Here is a 16,153-nt window from a genome sequence, read left to right as displayed (position 1 = left end):
TGTAGGTTTGATTGGCGGAAAATCTGACAATTTTGTTATAGATAGTTTCAAGTCTAGATAAAAGATTGGAGGTTGGTAAAGACTTGTGAGCCATAGAAGAGGGTTGAGAGGAGTTAGGCATGGGAGAGAGATTCTAGCATTGTTGGAGAGAATTTTTTTTATGTCTGTATAGGAGTCCCAAGTTTCTGGTGTGTTTTCTGATACTGTTGGGGATATAGCAGGTCAAATTTCAGCTGATCATGAATTAGGACCCCCTAAAAGCTTGGTGGGAGATTCAGCTACAATAGGTGTGTTGTTAAGAGAAGTGATACAGAGGGTTTGTTTAAGGTGGCTATAGGTTTTAGGAAAAAAGAGGAAGAGCTTTGTCTTATTAGGATTAACTGGTTTTTGGAGAGTCATTTTTCTATGGATAGGAAGTATTTTTGGGTAATGGAGTTTAGTTCAGAGAGGGTGCCAACTATGTTAATGACTGTGGAGTCACCTGCATATTGGACTCATTTTGAATGAGGGCAAAAGTATGTAAGTGATTGATAAAGATGTTAAAGAGTTGAGGTCCAAGTACAGCTCCTTGGAGCATACCCCGCTTGACAGGAAGGGCAAGGGTGAGTACAGACATTTGACTGACTGCAGTCTACCATTAAGGTAACTGGCAAACCAGGATGTAGTTGAGGAGGATGAATTAAGGTCAGAGAGTTTGGATAATGAGAGTGGGTGGGAGACAGTATTGAAAGCTGTAGAGAGGTTGAGGAATAAACAAAAGACCAATTTATTATCATGTCTGGCATGGGCGATAGTGTTAATGAAGGATAGGAGATAGTGTTAATGAAGGGTACAAGGGCAGTAGAGGTACTGTGTTTTGGGTGGAAGCCATGTTGTGTAGGGGTAAGTAGATTTTCTTGAGTAAGATGGTGCAAGCTCTGTTTGTGAATGCATTTTTCTAGTATCTTGGATAATGGGGATAGAACAGCAATAGGCCTGAAGTTGATGAGCTCAGTTGAGCTGCCTCCCTTGTGGAAAGGTAAATTAAATAATTTTTCCAGACAGAAGGAACTTCAGATTCAGTTATTGAGTGATTAATAAGAATGGAGATAGGGAGGGCAAGAGTGTTTGCAGCCGACTGGAGAAAGTAAGGGGGAATATTGTCTGCTGAGGGAGAGAGCAAGGTTTAAGTTTGAGAAGTAAGGTTCTAATGCAGCTTGTAGATACAGTTTTTAGAGAGAAGGATTTGGATGAGTTAGTAGTTCTAGGAGGGAGGGAGGGAATGATGGTCTATTGGAGAGGTTGAGTGGGTGGGAGAAGTCAGTTTGTTGATAAGAGTCAATAAAGTAGGTATTAAAGATAGAGGCTATTTCGGAGAGACTATTGTTTGGGTAGGGATTAGGAGAAGAGGGCTTCCCTGGATGTGGATGAAGAATTTGGTTAATGGATTGCCAGAATTTTGTGGGGTTATAAGTATGTGAGCTAAGTCATAGAAGTTTTTCTTATCATTTCGGATATGTTTCTTGGCAAGGTTACGTAGTTCTTTATAGACCTGGAGATGGGAGGGGAGTTTAGTTTTGGATCAAGTTTTCCAAGCTCTGCCTCTTTTTTGAATTAGGGAATGAGTTGAGTGAGTTAGCCAAGGGGATATGATAGATTTGACTTTAACTGTATGTAGACAGGCAAAGTAATTCACTATATTAAGGAAAGCAGAGTTAAATTATAGTACTGCTTCTGCTAGGGAAAGATGGGTAAGGAAGGACCAATTAATAGCTGAGAGAGTATTGTTTAGGTAGTCAGGGTGAAAGTTGTTAAGTTTATGGCTTTCAATGCACTTGTGAGGACAGGAGTAGTGTGGGGTGAACCTGAGAACTTTAACAGGGGAGTGATCACTGAGAGAGTCTGGGAGGGTTTCAGGGAAGTGATACTTGTGAGGGTTAGAAACAATAATCCAGTCAAGTAGAGAAGAAATGTTGGATGATTTTGTTAGTGTGGGTAGGGGTGGAGATAAGTTGGGTGAAGCCATGTAAGTTGATAGATGAGTTTGGCCTATCTGAGGAGAGAGTAAACCAGTTAATACTGACATCAACCATAATAATGGTATCATGGATTGTGAAAGTCAGGCTAGGACAGGTTCAAGTAAAGTAATATTATCGCCAGGGGGAATGTAGACTGCAACAACAGTTATTGTGTTATGGGGATTGATTTTGCAGTTGGCAGTCAAAATTTCTGCAGGATGGGAGGAAGGGCACATGGTAGGTAGGCTAGTGAAGGCCAGATGATCGGAGTAAATAATAGCAACACCTCCACCTCTATTTTTTATGCCGGTCAAATCTTAGGATGTTATATCCTGGAGGAAGAATGGCTTTGTCAGGGATATGCTTAAGCCAAGTTTTGGTGATAGTAATGATATCAGGAGAGAAGAGTGATTTCCAAGCATGAAACTCAGAAACTTTGTTGAGTATGCTTCTAGTGTTCATGGAGTAGAGTGAAAGGTATTTTCTGGGGGGATGGGATAAGGAGAGAGAGGATCAGCAGAAGTGCTGCTAGGGGTGGGGTAGTTGGATGGGGGTTTCTATTACATGATCGAACTTCAACACGTTCAAACCCTATATGGTCAAAACCATATAGTCAGACTTGCTGAAGTTCGAACACAGAAAAAAAAAATAAATAAAAGATGCAACAGTAAACTAACTGTTGCAAGCAGGGGGGAAAGCCCCTTTGCACCCCCCACACCCCCTGCTCTTTAAATATACCTACTCTGAGACCGCACTGTAGTACGGAAAGGGAATATTTCCCTTTACTGCACTGTAGTGCGATCTCGGAGTTGGTATATTTAAAGAGCAGGGGGTGTGGGGGCTGCACGGGGACTTGCCCCCTGCTTGCAACAGTTAGTTTACTGTTGCATCTTTTTTTTTTTCCTGTGTTTGAAGTTTTGAAACTTCGAACAGACAAATTCAATATTGTCGTGTTCAAAGTTTCAAAACTTCAGTCACGTAATAGGAACCCATTGGATGGCCCTGGGTTGGGGTGTATGTCCTCAGATAGGAATGTGATATTGAATGTGGGATATGATTTGTGGGGAAGTTGCAAAATGATGAAGTATTTAATTTTTGTTTAGGATACTGTGAGGAGACAGAAGGAATTTTGATCTTGGGGAGGGGTGATGTTTTTGGAAAGATGGATGGTGCTATCAGTAGTGAGTGTAGAGACTAAGAGAGAGTTGTAGGATAAACAGAGGTGGGAGATAGGTGCAGGGGTTTTAGCTGAGTGTGGAAGGAGGAGAGATGGAGAAGAAGAGAGGGTAAGCAAAGAAAGGATGATAGCCTATAGTGGAGCAGCATGATTAGGTATGTGTGTTGGAGGGATGAAAGACAAGAGATATAACAGTTAGAACCTGAGATGTATAGGGTGGGGAGGGATACAGTTAATGTGACACAAGTGAGAAAAAGGTAAAGAGAGTGTTATGGGAAGATTAGAGGGATGAGTGTTAGTTTTTTTTGAAGATAATAACGTTTGTTCATAGTATGCGCCGTGCATAAATAAGTAATATTGGGAGAACAAATATATAAATTGTTTCTTCGTAATTGGATGAACAAAATCAGTATCTAAATTTGTATAGCTACAATATGCACAATTCATGCTTCTTAAGACAGAAGTGGTGAACTTCATGACAACCATGAAGATGGACAATACAGTTACAACTGCTGAATCTTACACAAATGCACTCTATAAGCACTTACACGACTGCATGGATCGTGCTATCCCAAACAGAACCAAGATGCTATCCTCCAAAAAAAGGAAGTCAATCTGGTAGTCCCCTGCCATAAACAAACTGTACAACAGAAGGAAGAAACTGTTGCAAAAGACAGTAAAATCCCATGAGTGGAGGAGCTCCCTGTTCAGCCTCAGTAAGAAGCTGAGATCCCTTATAAGATCCTCCAAAGCTGGCTACGAAAACAAAATTGCCACTAAATCCAAGGACAACCACAAAGCATTCTATAGCTATGTCAAGAATCTAGATGGCAACACCCAGATCTGCTCTGAGTTACAGCACAAAGGCACAAAAATTACAGAACCAACTGATATTGCTAACATCCTGGCAGATAGGTTCAGTGCTAACTTTACGCCCCTCTCACCCCCTAAAGGGCCCATATCTGTACAGGAAGAATGCAGTTATCCCACTCCACAAAGGGGGAGCCACCACTGATCCTGGGAACTATCGACCTATTAGCCTGACGAGCCTGGTCTGCAAGGCCATGGAACACATCATCATGGAACTCATAAACAAAGACATTGGTAACCTCCAAACTCTGGATCCCACCCAGTTAGGGTTTGTGAAAGGCAGAACATGCCTCCTGAACCTGATCGACTTCTTTGAGGCAGTCACCAAAGCCGTGGATGAGGGTAAGGTGGTTCACACAGCCTGTCTTGACCTCGCCAAGGCTTTAGACACCATCCCCCATTCTGGAATTATAACTAAACTAGGCATAAATCCCTACGTCACAAGATGGGTTGCCAACTGACTCACTGACAGAACCCACACTGTAAAAGTTGCAGACTCCAAATCTGACCTCAAAGCACTGACAAGTGGAGTACCACAGGGTTCCATCCTGGGACCTCTCCTATTTGGTATCTACTTCTCTGAAGTACAGGCCAACACAGAAGGCCTCTGGCTAATGAAGTTCGCAGATGACTGCAAACTAGGAGCCATAGTCAAGTCCCCAAATGATGTGGACATCCTACATAAGGGCCTCACTGAGACAGATGCCTGGTGTCAGAGCCATGGCTTCAATCTCAATGCCAAAAAGTGCAGTGTCATCCCCTTTGGTAAAAACTCTGTACCCATGAACTACCACATAGGCAGCAATCTACTTAACACCAAATGCGTGATTGGGACCCAAGTGGACAGTAGTTTCTCCTTTGATAGTCACATCGCCACAGAAGTCAGGAAGTCCTTCTACATGGCACACCTCATCATAAAAGGGTTCTCATCCAGGAAAAAAGAGGTCATTGTTCCCCTCTACTCGACACTCATTAGACCCATTATACAGTACAATGCCCCTTTTGGAATGTACCTCACATGGCATATGCAGCAGCTGGAAAGGCCACAGAAGTACCTCACAGAGAGGATTACTGGCCTTAAACAAATGCCCTACACTGACCGCCTCAAAAAACTCCAACTTTACTCTGTAGCATATCGCCTACTCTGAGGTGATCTCTGCCTAACATATAAAGCTATGTCAAACCCAAAGCTGTTGGACATGCTACACCTAAAGAAATCCCAAACCCTCCAAGCTACATGCTCTAGGAACCTAAACCTTGTCACCACAATAAACAGGACACGCTGGAGGGATAGAATCCTGTCCCAGAGACTTCCTATACTCTGGAACAAGCCACCCATCTATGTCAAGCAAAGTTCTTCATTAGCACTCTTCAAGAAAAATCTTGATGAGTGGATGGGAAATAGGAAATACACCCCGGGGATCACTTCTGAATCTTTGCTCGACAGTGGCACAGGAAAATACCTTTCTTGGGTGGCGTAAGCCATGGAGTCTTGCTGGCTAGTCTTATGTAGGCCCTTGGGTCGATAGCCTAGTACCTACCTATGAACCTATAACCAAGGTACTACCAGAAAAATCTCTGGGAGTGGGTTTGCATCAGATTTCAGGTCTGAGTTCACTACTCTTCATACTGGTGGCTGGCTACATTAGCAAGCAGGTAGGAAGGTCAGATCGACAAAGTTGCTGTATAGAGATGTTGTGGCATTATAGGCAAACTCTGAACAAGAACTTCAGTAAAGGATAGGGGAATGGAAACCAAAACTGAGTACAGATAATACAGTTGTAATGGCAGCAACTGGGGGGAATCAGAAGAAGCTGAGAATTGAGGTAGAAGAGAAAACAGTGGAACAGGTTAACAGCTTCAAGTATCTGGGAGGGGTGGTTGAAGATAAGAGAAGTCTATAAAGCTAGAATCAGTGATGTTGCAACCAACTGGCACAGAGTGCCATGTATAGTCTGTGAAAGAAAAATGCCAAACAAATTATAAACCAATGTGTACAAAACAGTAGTGCAACCCATACTACTATACAGTACAGAAATCTGGGTAGTAAAGGTAGAGCAGTTGAGGAAGCTAGAGGTGATGGGGATGAAGTATCTGAGACAGGTGGTAGGATGCATACTGTGGGAATGACAAAGGAATGAGGACATAAGAGCAGAAGCCAAAGTAGCTCCAATTACAGAAAAGGTCAACAAGAACAGATTACAGTGGTTCGGGTACATGTACAGAAAAACAGAAGACAATCTGGTGAAGATGATTTGGGACCAACAGGAAGAACGCAAGAAGAAATGAGACCATCCAGCAAAGAGGTTGATGGATTGTCTAAGAGAAGATCCACAACAGTGAGGCATGAGTGTTGAAGAAGGTAGGAGAATGGCACTGAGTAAGAGACAGATAGCAACAGTTGACACAATATCCTTGCCTCATGTAAAAATTGGGGAAAAGGGAGGGGGGTAATGATGAAGCTTTGTCTTCTGATCTACCATACCATTTTTCATAAGGATAGTGCGTCTCTGTGTAAAAATCTATCCTTTGTTCCTGAAGTGGCATCTGACCCAAATTTGAACCAACCTATTCAGTTACCAGCATTGCTGTCAAACCATTCCAACAAGGGTGAATAATTTCTCCACCCCCATAGATGTTCACAGACAACTAAGATTTTACTTTCACAGAACCAAATCATTCAGGAAGGATTCTTAATTGTTTGATCTGATGTCATTCTTCACCCAGTCCTTGACAGTGGGAACTCTCAAGCCAGGCAGTACCCATAATGCTCCTCTTGAAGTTACTTCAGATCTCATTTGCTGCTTTGCAGACCAGACGCATTAGTTTCCTTCTCTCGAGCCTTGGCTGTAACAGTGAGCTATATTCTAAATTTCTTGCACTAGTTTTTTGCCTTTCAAAAAAAATTCTTGTCTAATTCCTCTTTTGCTATCTACCCGCTCCTGTTATCTCTAACATAGCTGTTTTATTATTGCTTTTTTCCCTCTCCTACCATTGGTAGAATTTAAGTCCCATTGCTGGTACTTTTTTTCTATTTATTTCTTACTTTATTACCATTCTAGGTACTGTAAAATACCATTGTTGGTATCTCTTGCCTTTATTTAAAAAAAATATTTTCCTTTCCTTCCCCCTTTTCTCTCTTGTCACATGACTGTTTGACAGTTGCTTACAACCATTATAATAGTTGATCAACAAAAGCAACAATCTTCTCCTGCTATATCTGTCAAAGGCACCTCAGGGTTTAAAAGGTGCCATAAATGTGACGGCAAGATGCCTAATTCAGACGGGCACACCTTGTGTGTATATTGCCTGGGAAAGATTCACTTACAGGAAGATTGTTCAATTTGTCACAGGTTTTCTATGCAAACCCTGACTGAAAGAAAAAACAAATTAATACTGAAGGGATTTCTTAAGTCGGGATTTGAGGAGGCTTTATCTGGGTCCAGGGTTGAAGCTAGCACATCTTCCTCATCTAATTCATCTGTTTCGAACAAAAGGCCTTCTTTGGTAACAAGGTCCTCGGAACCATCTAAGAAAATGCCTAAGTCATCCTCAGTACCGAAGAGTTCCTCGCCACTGGAGGATTTATCTGGTTCCAGACCTAGGCTTCTTTTGAAAGTGAAAACTTCTTCTGCACTGACAGATTCTTTGGTGCCTAAACTATTACAGCTGCCAAGGACTAAATACTCTCCTTCCATTGACCCCTTTAAAGATAGGCCACCAAGCCCCTTTCCAGAAGAGAGACCCCCTAAATCTCCTTCCTCATCTTCTAGTCGTTCTACTGAAAGTCTTTCTGAGGCCGATATATTGAGACTGGTGGATCAGCTTCTGATGGCCAGGGGATTATCCTCAGTTCCTAGCCACATTGGTCTTGGAACCAGCCTAACTATAACTCCTCCATACCCTCCTCCTCCAACTACTGTCAAGACCTTGGAGACATCAGTTCTGACTCTCCTGGTGTCGACTGTCTCTGTTCTGTTTGCATCCTCTTCTCCGGTTCCAAGAGTTGTCTCGAGTTCCTCCGAGCCTTAGGCAGCAGAGGTCTCCTGGGGTCGTGACTCTCTAGTTGGGTCCGAGGGGCTTGAATCGATTTTGTTTCCTTCGGAGCCCTCCATGTCCCTTGGTGCCTCAGCCTTTGTAGGATCGACCCAGGCTTCTGTTCCAGAGGCTACCTCCTTGGTGCAGGGTGTGACCCCATTTCCAAAGGAGTCTATTTCAGTTCCAGGCTCCTATCCCTCTACGGGGAGCCAGCCTTTAGGATAATAGAGAAGGCATTGTCCATTGGGGACTCTGTCTTTGCCATCCTTGTCAGGACAGATTTCTGCCTCCCCTCAGCCTGAGCTACCATCAGTCTCATCCCCGGGACAGAGGGCACAGAAGTCCCAGGTGACTCCCACTTTAGTGGTCTCCTCTTCGGATACTTCCCCAGATCATCCCCTAAGGAAAGCCCTGTGAAAAGGAAGGACAAGAGGAATCACCTGGACTCCCCAGAAGAGACCTTCACTGAAGATACTGATTTTGATGAGGGGGAAGGTTCCCCCAGGTCACTACCTGATGATGTTTCCTTCAGGGACATCCTAGAAATTCTGAAACAAAGGGGTGGCTGGTCCTCTATTCAGCCTTCCTCAGAGGAGCCAGTATACATGGAGGCTTTTCATGCCCAGCCCTCTACTTCTTGGATCTCTCCACCTGCTGACGATCTTATTAAATTGATCGCTCAGCAGGCATGGAAGATTCCCGACACCATAGAGCCAATCCCCAAGAGACGTGACTGTGTATTATCGGTCCCTAAGGATGACATTGGTCCAACGAGATTCCTGTTTACGCCATGGTGATAGTGGCTGCCACCAAAAAGGAACTCGCTGAAGAGAGTCCAACTATCCATCCTCCTAACAAGTAGCCTGGGATGTTGGATAGATTTGGGAAGCACGTTTATGCTTCCATGACCTTCACTCTAAGGTCCTTGAATTATATGGCACACTTTACCAGATTAGAGAGAGATTTGATTAAAGGGCTTTCAAATACGCTCAAGAGCAGTAGATGAAGGGGTGTGTGACAAAGTTATCTCTCAGCTTGCAACCCTTGATGCTATCTCTAATTTGTCCAGGAGACTCACTGCTCACGTAGCTGAAGAGACGACTAGAGCAGCGGGTTCAGGCATAGCCATTAGAAGGTATTCCTGGATGTGCTTGTGTGACTTTGCGGACCCGTTTAAAGCATCATTCGTTAATGCTCCCTTTGACAGATATACCTTTTTTGGTCCCAAGGTAAAAGACACTCTAGCCAGATGTGAGAAAGATGGCAAGACCCTCTCTGTTGCAGGCATATGTTTCTCCACTCCTCAGAGACCGTATTCTAGTAACCAAAGAAGTGGGAGACTATGGTTTAAAAAATCCAAAGGGCCTTTCCAAGACTCACAAGGCAAAGACTTCCCCTGGGGCAGAGGGGGAAGCAATGGAAGATGCCGCCCTAGGGGCAGAATTGGACATCAAAATCAGGGGTCCAGAGTGTCTTTCTTTGGAACTTTCTATCAGCATTTCTGGACAGGGGTCCGATTGCCTTCCTCTGGAGGCGGTCGGGGGGGGGGTGATTATCCCTGCATCAACCTGCCTGGCAATTGATAACTTCGGACAAATGGGTGCAGGGAATAATATCCAGAGGTTACAAAATTCCACTTGTTACAAGTCCAACACCCCAAAAAAGGCTCCCAGATATTCAACCCAATCAAAGGGAAGCAGCAGTCTCAGAAATTCAAAAACTACTCGACAAAAGAGTCACCCAAACAGTCCCACCAGACCAAACAGGATCCGAGGTTTACTCAAGATTCTTTTTAGTGCCCAAAAAACCAGGGGACTGGAGACCCATTTTGGATCTCAGCCAGTTCAACAAGGCAGTCCAGCAGACCAAATTCCAGATGGTCTTCATTCAATTGATACCTCCTTTCTAGCTAAAAGACAACTGGATGTGCTTTATAGATCTCCAAGACGCTTATTCCCACATAAAAATGGGAAAAAAAAGCTCCATGGGGTTTCTGCACTTCTGGCTAGGTGCCAGTCATTTCCAGTTCAGAGCATTGCACTTTCGTCTTGCCACAGCCCTTAGGGTGTTCAAATGTATGGCAGTGGTTGCAGCTCACCTCAGACTGCAAGGTTTTCGAGTCTTTCCATATCTCGACGACTGGCTCCTCACCGCTACCACCAGGCATCTTTTAGAACAAGCAAGAGGCTATACCATAAATCTTTGTGCATCTCTAGACATAATGATAAACTTGAAAACATCTAGCCTTCAGCCCTCTCAGCAAATGGATTTCATCGAAGCTCATTTAGACACTGTTTCAGGTAGTGCGTCTCTCCCTCCAGAAAGACTAACTCATCAGATTCCAACCCAGACAAATTCTTCAGAACAAAAGGGTTTCAGTGAAACTTGTTCTTCAAACATTAGGCTCCATGGCTGCATCAATCGCTCTAGTTCCTCTGGCAAGGTTTTATATGCAAATCCTGCAGTGATTACTAGCTTCACAATGATCTTTAATACACCAACCAATGTCTCATCTAATTTTGATTACCAGCCATTACAAACAGGATCTCAAATGGTGGCTACACTCCGATCAGATTCTCTTAGGTTGGCCATTTACTCTTCAGCCCCAAGCCATAGTGACCACGGATGCTTCTCAGATTGAGGGGGGCGATATTATCTGGGAAGGGCAGTCCAAGGCACGTGGTCCCAAATTGGAGGCCAACTTGCACATCAATGTTCTGGAAATGATGGCAGTGTTGTTAGCGTTACAAGCATTCCAAGATGCCCTTCTTTTCAGGACAGTAGCGATTCAGCCAGACAACATGTTGGTAGTCTAGTATATAAACAAACAAGGGGGACCAAAATCTTACCCACTCTGTCGAGAAGAACTCAGAGTTTGGCAATAGGTGATTTCTTCCAACTGTTTTCTGACAGCAATGCACATTCCAGGAAGGTCCAGTGTGATAGCAGACAAGTTGAGCAAAATTATTCTCTTGTCTTGAGTGGTCGCTCAATCCTCTAGTGGTGAACAAGATCTTTCACCATTGGGGCCAACCTTGCACCTACGTTTTTGTCTCTCCCATGAACAACAAGTGCAGAAGTTACTTTGCCCTAATCCCCCCTCTGGGGGAGTCACCCAGAGACGCTCTTCTCCACAATTGGCCTCCCGGTCTGCTATATGCCTTTCCCACGACTCCTCTCATATTGCAGTTCCTAAAGAAAGCCAAAAGGATGGAGAATTCAATAATCCTCATTGCTCCCTTCCGGCCTCGAGAAGTTTAGTTTCCTTCCTTTGGCCTCATTTAACACAGAAACCATGGGTTTTGGACCCAGCCCCAGATCTGCTAACTCACCCAGGGGGCATGGTTCATCCGAATATCCAACATCTCAAGCTCACTGCGTGGCTTCTCCATTTCCCATGATCACCAGCCATCCTTTAGAGGTTCATAGGTGTGTATAAGGCTAATGGCCATGGAGCCATTACAAGCCTAGCCCATAGAAGTGCCCTCGCATTGTGCCACCTGTTAGTTCCCAGTGCTGCTTTCAAGTAGAGCCACTGGAGTGATCCCCGGGGTGAACTTTCTATTTCCCATTCACTCATCAAGATTTTTGTTGAAGAGGGCCAGTGAGGTGCTCTGTTTGACATGTATGGGAAGTCTATTCCAGAGCATGGGCAGTCTCTGGGTTATGAACCTGTCCCTCCAGCATGTTATATTGATTGTAGTAATGAGGTTGAGGTCTCTGAAGCGTGTGCTGCGGAGGAACTGGGATCTCCTCTCCTGTCCAATGAATTATTATTGCTCATCACAAACCTTTGATTAGAAAACTGTATCAAAGCAAATGGGAGAAATTTCCTAGATGGGCCTTGAACAAAGGACTAGACCCTTATACCAGTCCCATTCATGAAGTTCTAGAATTTCTAACTACACTATTCCAATCTGGTTCCTGTACATCCACAATTAAAGTCCATCTAGCATCAATTTAAAATTTTCATTCAGGCCTGAATGGCTCTTCTCTAATGTCTCACAAGCTTTGTAAATCTTCCTTAAAAAGACTCAAGATACTTAAACCTCCATTTAAAGAACCAGCTCCCCCTTGGGATCTGACAGTTGCTCTTCAGGCCCTTACTAAGACCCCTTTTGAACCATCAGCATTGTGTGACTTGAAATATTTGTTCTGGAAGATTTTATTGTTGGTGGCTATCACTTCTACAAGAAGAGTATCTGAGCTTCAGGCCCTATTCTCCAAATCACCCTACTTGATTTTTCATAAAGATAGAGCTGCACTCAGAACAAATCCATTGTTTTTACCAAAGGTATTATCCGAAACCAACATTAATCAGTCCCTACAATTACCAGTATTTTTCCCTAATATTTCTAACAAAGGGGAATATGCCCTTCATTTGCTAGACGTACACAGACAACTATGTTTTTTTATCTTCACAGGACAAAGGATTTTAGAAAATTGGATCAGCTATTTGTAGCATTCGCTTCCCTCCATATGGGTAACCCATTTGCTAAGGTTACCTTAGCTAAATGGCTCAGAGACTGCATCACGTTTATTTATCACTCTAAAGGTCTCCAACTTCCCAACCCAGTTCAAGCTCATTCAACTGCTGTGGTAACATCAGCAGTTTTTCATGCCAGAGCTTCTCTAGACGATATCTGTGCTGCAGCCACATGGTCTTCTCATCATACCTTTATCACTCAAATACAAACTAGATAAGGTCTCGAGGGTCGAGCATCCTTTGACTCTATGGTGCTCAGGAATATTCTTCCGTGATACCTCCCAAGGCTAAAGTAGCTAGGGATTCTGCCCCACTGTCAAGGATTAGGTGAAGATTGACATCATCAGGTAAAGATGTTATGTCTTACCATAACGTTCCATCTGTGTTGTCAATCTTCACCAGTCCTTGATATCCCCACCTTCCTTCTCCCATCCTAAGTCTCTTAGTAGACCAGATTAGTCCTTGGCTAGTTTCCTTTTAAGGACTCATATGTGGCCACGGTCAGTATTATCTTTAGTTGACATTTTTTTTCTTTTCTCTGCTTATCTACTAATTTCTTGAGCAAACTCGATCTGAGTTAACTTCAGAGAGGAGCATTATGGGTAGTGCCTGGCTCAAAAATTACTAGCGCGTGAGCTGGAAGATATGGCCGAGTTGGTTCTGAGGTTCAGAACTGAACCCTCTGTCAAGGATTGGTGAAGATTGACAACACAGATGAAACGTTATGGTAAGACATAACTTCTTTTTTCCTTCACCATGGATAGACTTTGGTCTAAAGTTTAAAAAATCTGTCTTTTCAGGTGGCTTTCTGGTTAAATTTATTTTGTATACTGTATTTACAGTCGTCCCTTGCCTCTGAAGCCAAAGGCTTATTCTATTAGATCTAGTACCTCTTCTACAGACTCTCTACAGATTCTTCAGTTGATGAAGTCTGTGCTGCAGCAACCTGGTCTGTGTTCCATTCCTTTGTCAGAGATTACAACTGGGTCTTTTTTTGAGGTGTAAGGCTTTGTTTGGTGATATTATCCTCAAGGGTATCCTGTCACAGTGCCACCTAAGTGTTTGGTAGCTTGAGATTCAAACCCATCAGTCATGGAAGACAACTGGGATGAATAGGATTTGGTAGTTATGCACTTATGATGCTGGATCTTTTTATCCCCATCCATTTGATACATTCCTCCTTCCGTCTCCCTTTCAAATTATGATTTCTGTAGGACCTACAAAAAAATTAGCTGTTTTCAAGTTATCTCCATCTTTGGCCAAACTTCTCATCAGCATGTTGGGAGGATGGCCTAATGGTTAAGGTGTTTGCCTTACAAACACAAGGTGCAGGGTTTGACTCTCACAAGGAATAATTGGCTAAGCTTAAAATGGCTCACAAGGGCAATTAGCTTAGTACTAACCTATAAACCTGACCTGATGTATCTAGCTGTACTGATGCATTGTGGGAAGGAAAAATTGTAAGAGCCCAAGGCTGGGGAACTTGTTTTGCCGACTTGGATTCAACAAATGGCCCAAAAACCCATCTGTTGTATTGGGTGAATGTAAATGAAAGGATTCCGTGTTATGGTATGTACATAAGTACTGTTTTTCCATATTTTTGCATTTTCTCACATAGTTCTGTACTTTTTTTTATAGTTTTACACATTTTGGTCCCTTCTCCACTGGTTGCTACTTGCATCTTGACACATTGGTTGTCAATAACATAATCTGCTGCTCTATTTTCTACTGTAGTGTTCTTTCCTACCCTTTTATTTTTTCATTTTGATTACTTTAACTGTATTTGCTGCTTAATATGACACTTGACTTGCTTTGATATTACAAATAGAGAAGTGCTATTTGTCAATGTGTTTCACAGCATTTTCCCTCTCTCCTTTGCCAAGCAATTTATTCTTCCTCTGGTATCCTGCTGTGCACTCATCTGCTTTTCTAAGAAGGACGCAGGTTATCTGTCGTACAGAGACCTGATCTCTGCATTAGTTAGTACCTACTGTATGTAAAATGCATTTTCAAGCACCAGTCTTTACTGAGAATATGACTGTCCTGGTATGGACTTCCATCCCTTTTCATCTCCATGAATTGTACTCCTTTCATTCTATAACCCAGCCACTGTCCACTGATGGAATAAAATATCCTGAACCTTCCCAGTGTCATCCTTTACTATCTGCTTAATATTTCTTCCACTTAGAGCAATACTGTATCAAGTCACTTGCTTTTACTTCCTCGTTCTCCCCTACACTAAATACCCGTAGTCTGATTATCACCTAGCACAGCATTATTTTTCCTATCTTGAGAACTTTGACTTTCACAGCCTGGTAATTCTAATCCTGATGGCCTCCTTTTATCCCTTACCACTGCAGTTAGTATTATGTAACAGCAGAGAATCAGAAGCAGCATGTTGGGCATGTCTGCAGCTCAGATGCACAGTTCCAGACTACAAGTGAAAACACTAATTTGCACTATAGCTTTGCTTTTGAAATTTTCTTTTTTCTTTTATCATTCATCAAATGTTTGATGCATAGATTTATCATAAATAATGAGTTATTAGAAGGGTCAGTGGTGGGGTTTCAAAAGTTATGCTTTGGGTATGACACTAGCTCAATTATTTTTGTTAAGAAAGTGTTGGGATACTACTGGGTAAACGTTTTTCATGAAAAAGTAGATATATAAGTTCTTCTCATTCCTTCAGTGACCATCACTTGCTGTCTTATAAGTATGTATGAAGAAATGTATAAACAGATTTTTGTTTAATTTGTATTTACTCTGACTGTGTACATTTTTACAGGTTCTCCTAGCCCTGGTTTTCCTGGTCCAACTGGATTTCCAGGAGAAAGGGGATTAAAGGGTGATAAAGGACAACCAGGAATCTCTCTACAAGGCCCACCTGGACGACAAGGACCAAGAGGTAGCCCTGGACCTCCTGGACCACCTGGACCACCTGGCTTTCCTGAAGGTAAAACTAAGAAGGTTATGTACCAGAGTTGTGACCTGCACAGACAGAAAATTTCCCAAGTATATATTATTGTGTGTGTATGCAGGTATATATTCTGTGTGGTGTTTGCAGACAATTCTTATTTCTGATTATCTGCCCTTGCTTGTTGCAGTGCTGTAGGTTCTAAGCATAGTACATATTTTATGGCAACTGCTGAAAGTCCTGAAGCAATAGAATTTTCTTGTAAATTTAAAACTAATTATATAATCAAAAATAATTTGCATGTTGACTTTAAGAGGGCTGTGTTTTGTGTGTGTGTGTGTGTGTGTGTGTGTGTGTGTGTGTGTGTGTGTGTGTGTGTGAATGTATTCTCTTAACAGCAAAATGATGTTGTATATATGATGCTGTTATTGAGAAGATTACCTTCCATTATACAGTGTTATCCAACTTAGAATATGAACATGGGTCTGAGACTGAATCCATCAAATCTTGAATCTTTTGATCAAGCAACTGATTCAGTTTAGTCCAAGTGCTGGTCCATGAATTTCTATGCCAGATTCAATAGGTCCACGAAGTCACTATCATTCCAAGGCTTGGTCTTTCTGGTTAAGCTTTTTATTCCTGGATTTGAATATGTGATTATATGGATGCAT

General features: G+C 42.6%; 1 protein-coding gene across 4 annotated transcripts in view; it reads left to right on the top strand.

Annotated features, from left to right (window-relative positions):
* COL4A5 (collagen type IV alpha 5 chain) overlaps positions 1 to 16,153 on the top strand; it is a 3,591,008-nt gene that overhangs the window by 2,018,146 nt on the left and 1,556,709 nt on the right. For all 4 annotated transcript variants that reach the window (XM_044057208.1, XM_044057205.1, XM_044057207.1 and 1 more), the window contains exon 21: positions 15,354 to 15,521. In XM_044057208.1, coding sequence (XP_043913143.1) covers positions 15,354 to 15,521 — 168 coding nt within the window. The remainder of the gene's footprint in view (positions 1 to 15,353; positions 15,522 to 16,153) is intronic.

Source organism: Protopterus annectens, chromosome 15.part0 (genome assembly GCF_019279795.1).
Source record: "Protopterus annectens isolate FY-2018-M chromosome 15.part0, PAN1.0, whole genome shotgun sequence".
NCBI lineage: Eukaryota > Metazoa > Chordata > Ceratodontiformes > Protopteridae > Protopterus > Protopterus annectens.
This window is presented reverse-complemented; position numbering and strand designations above follow the sequence as displayed.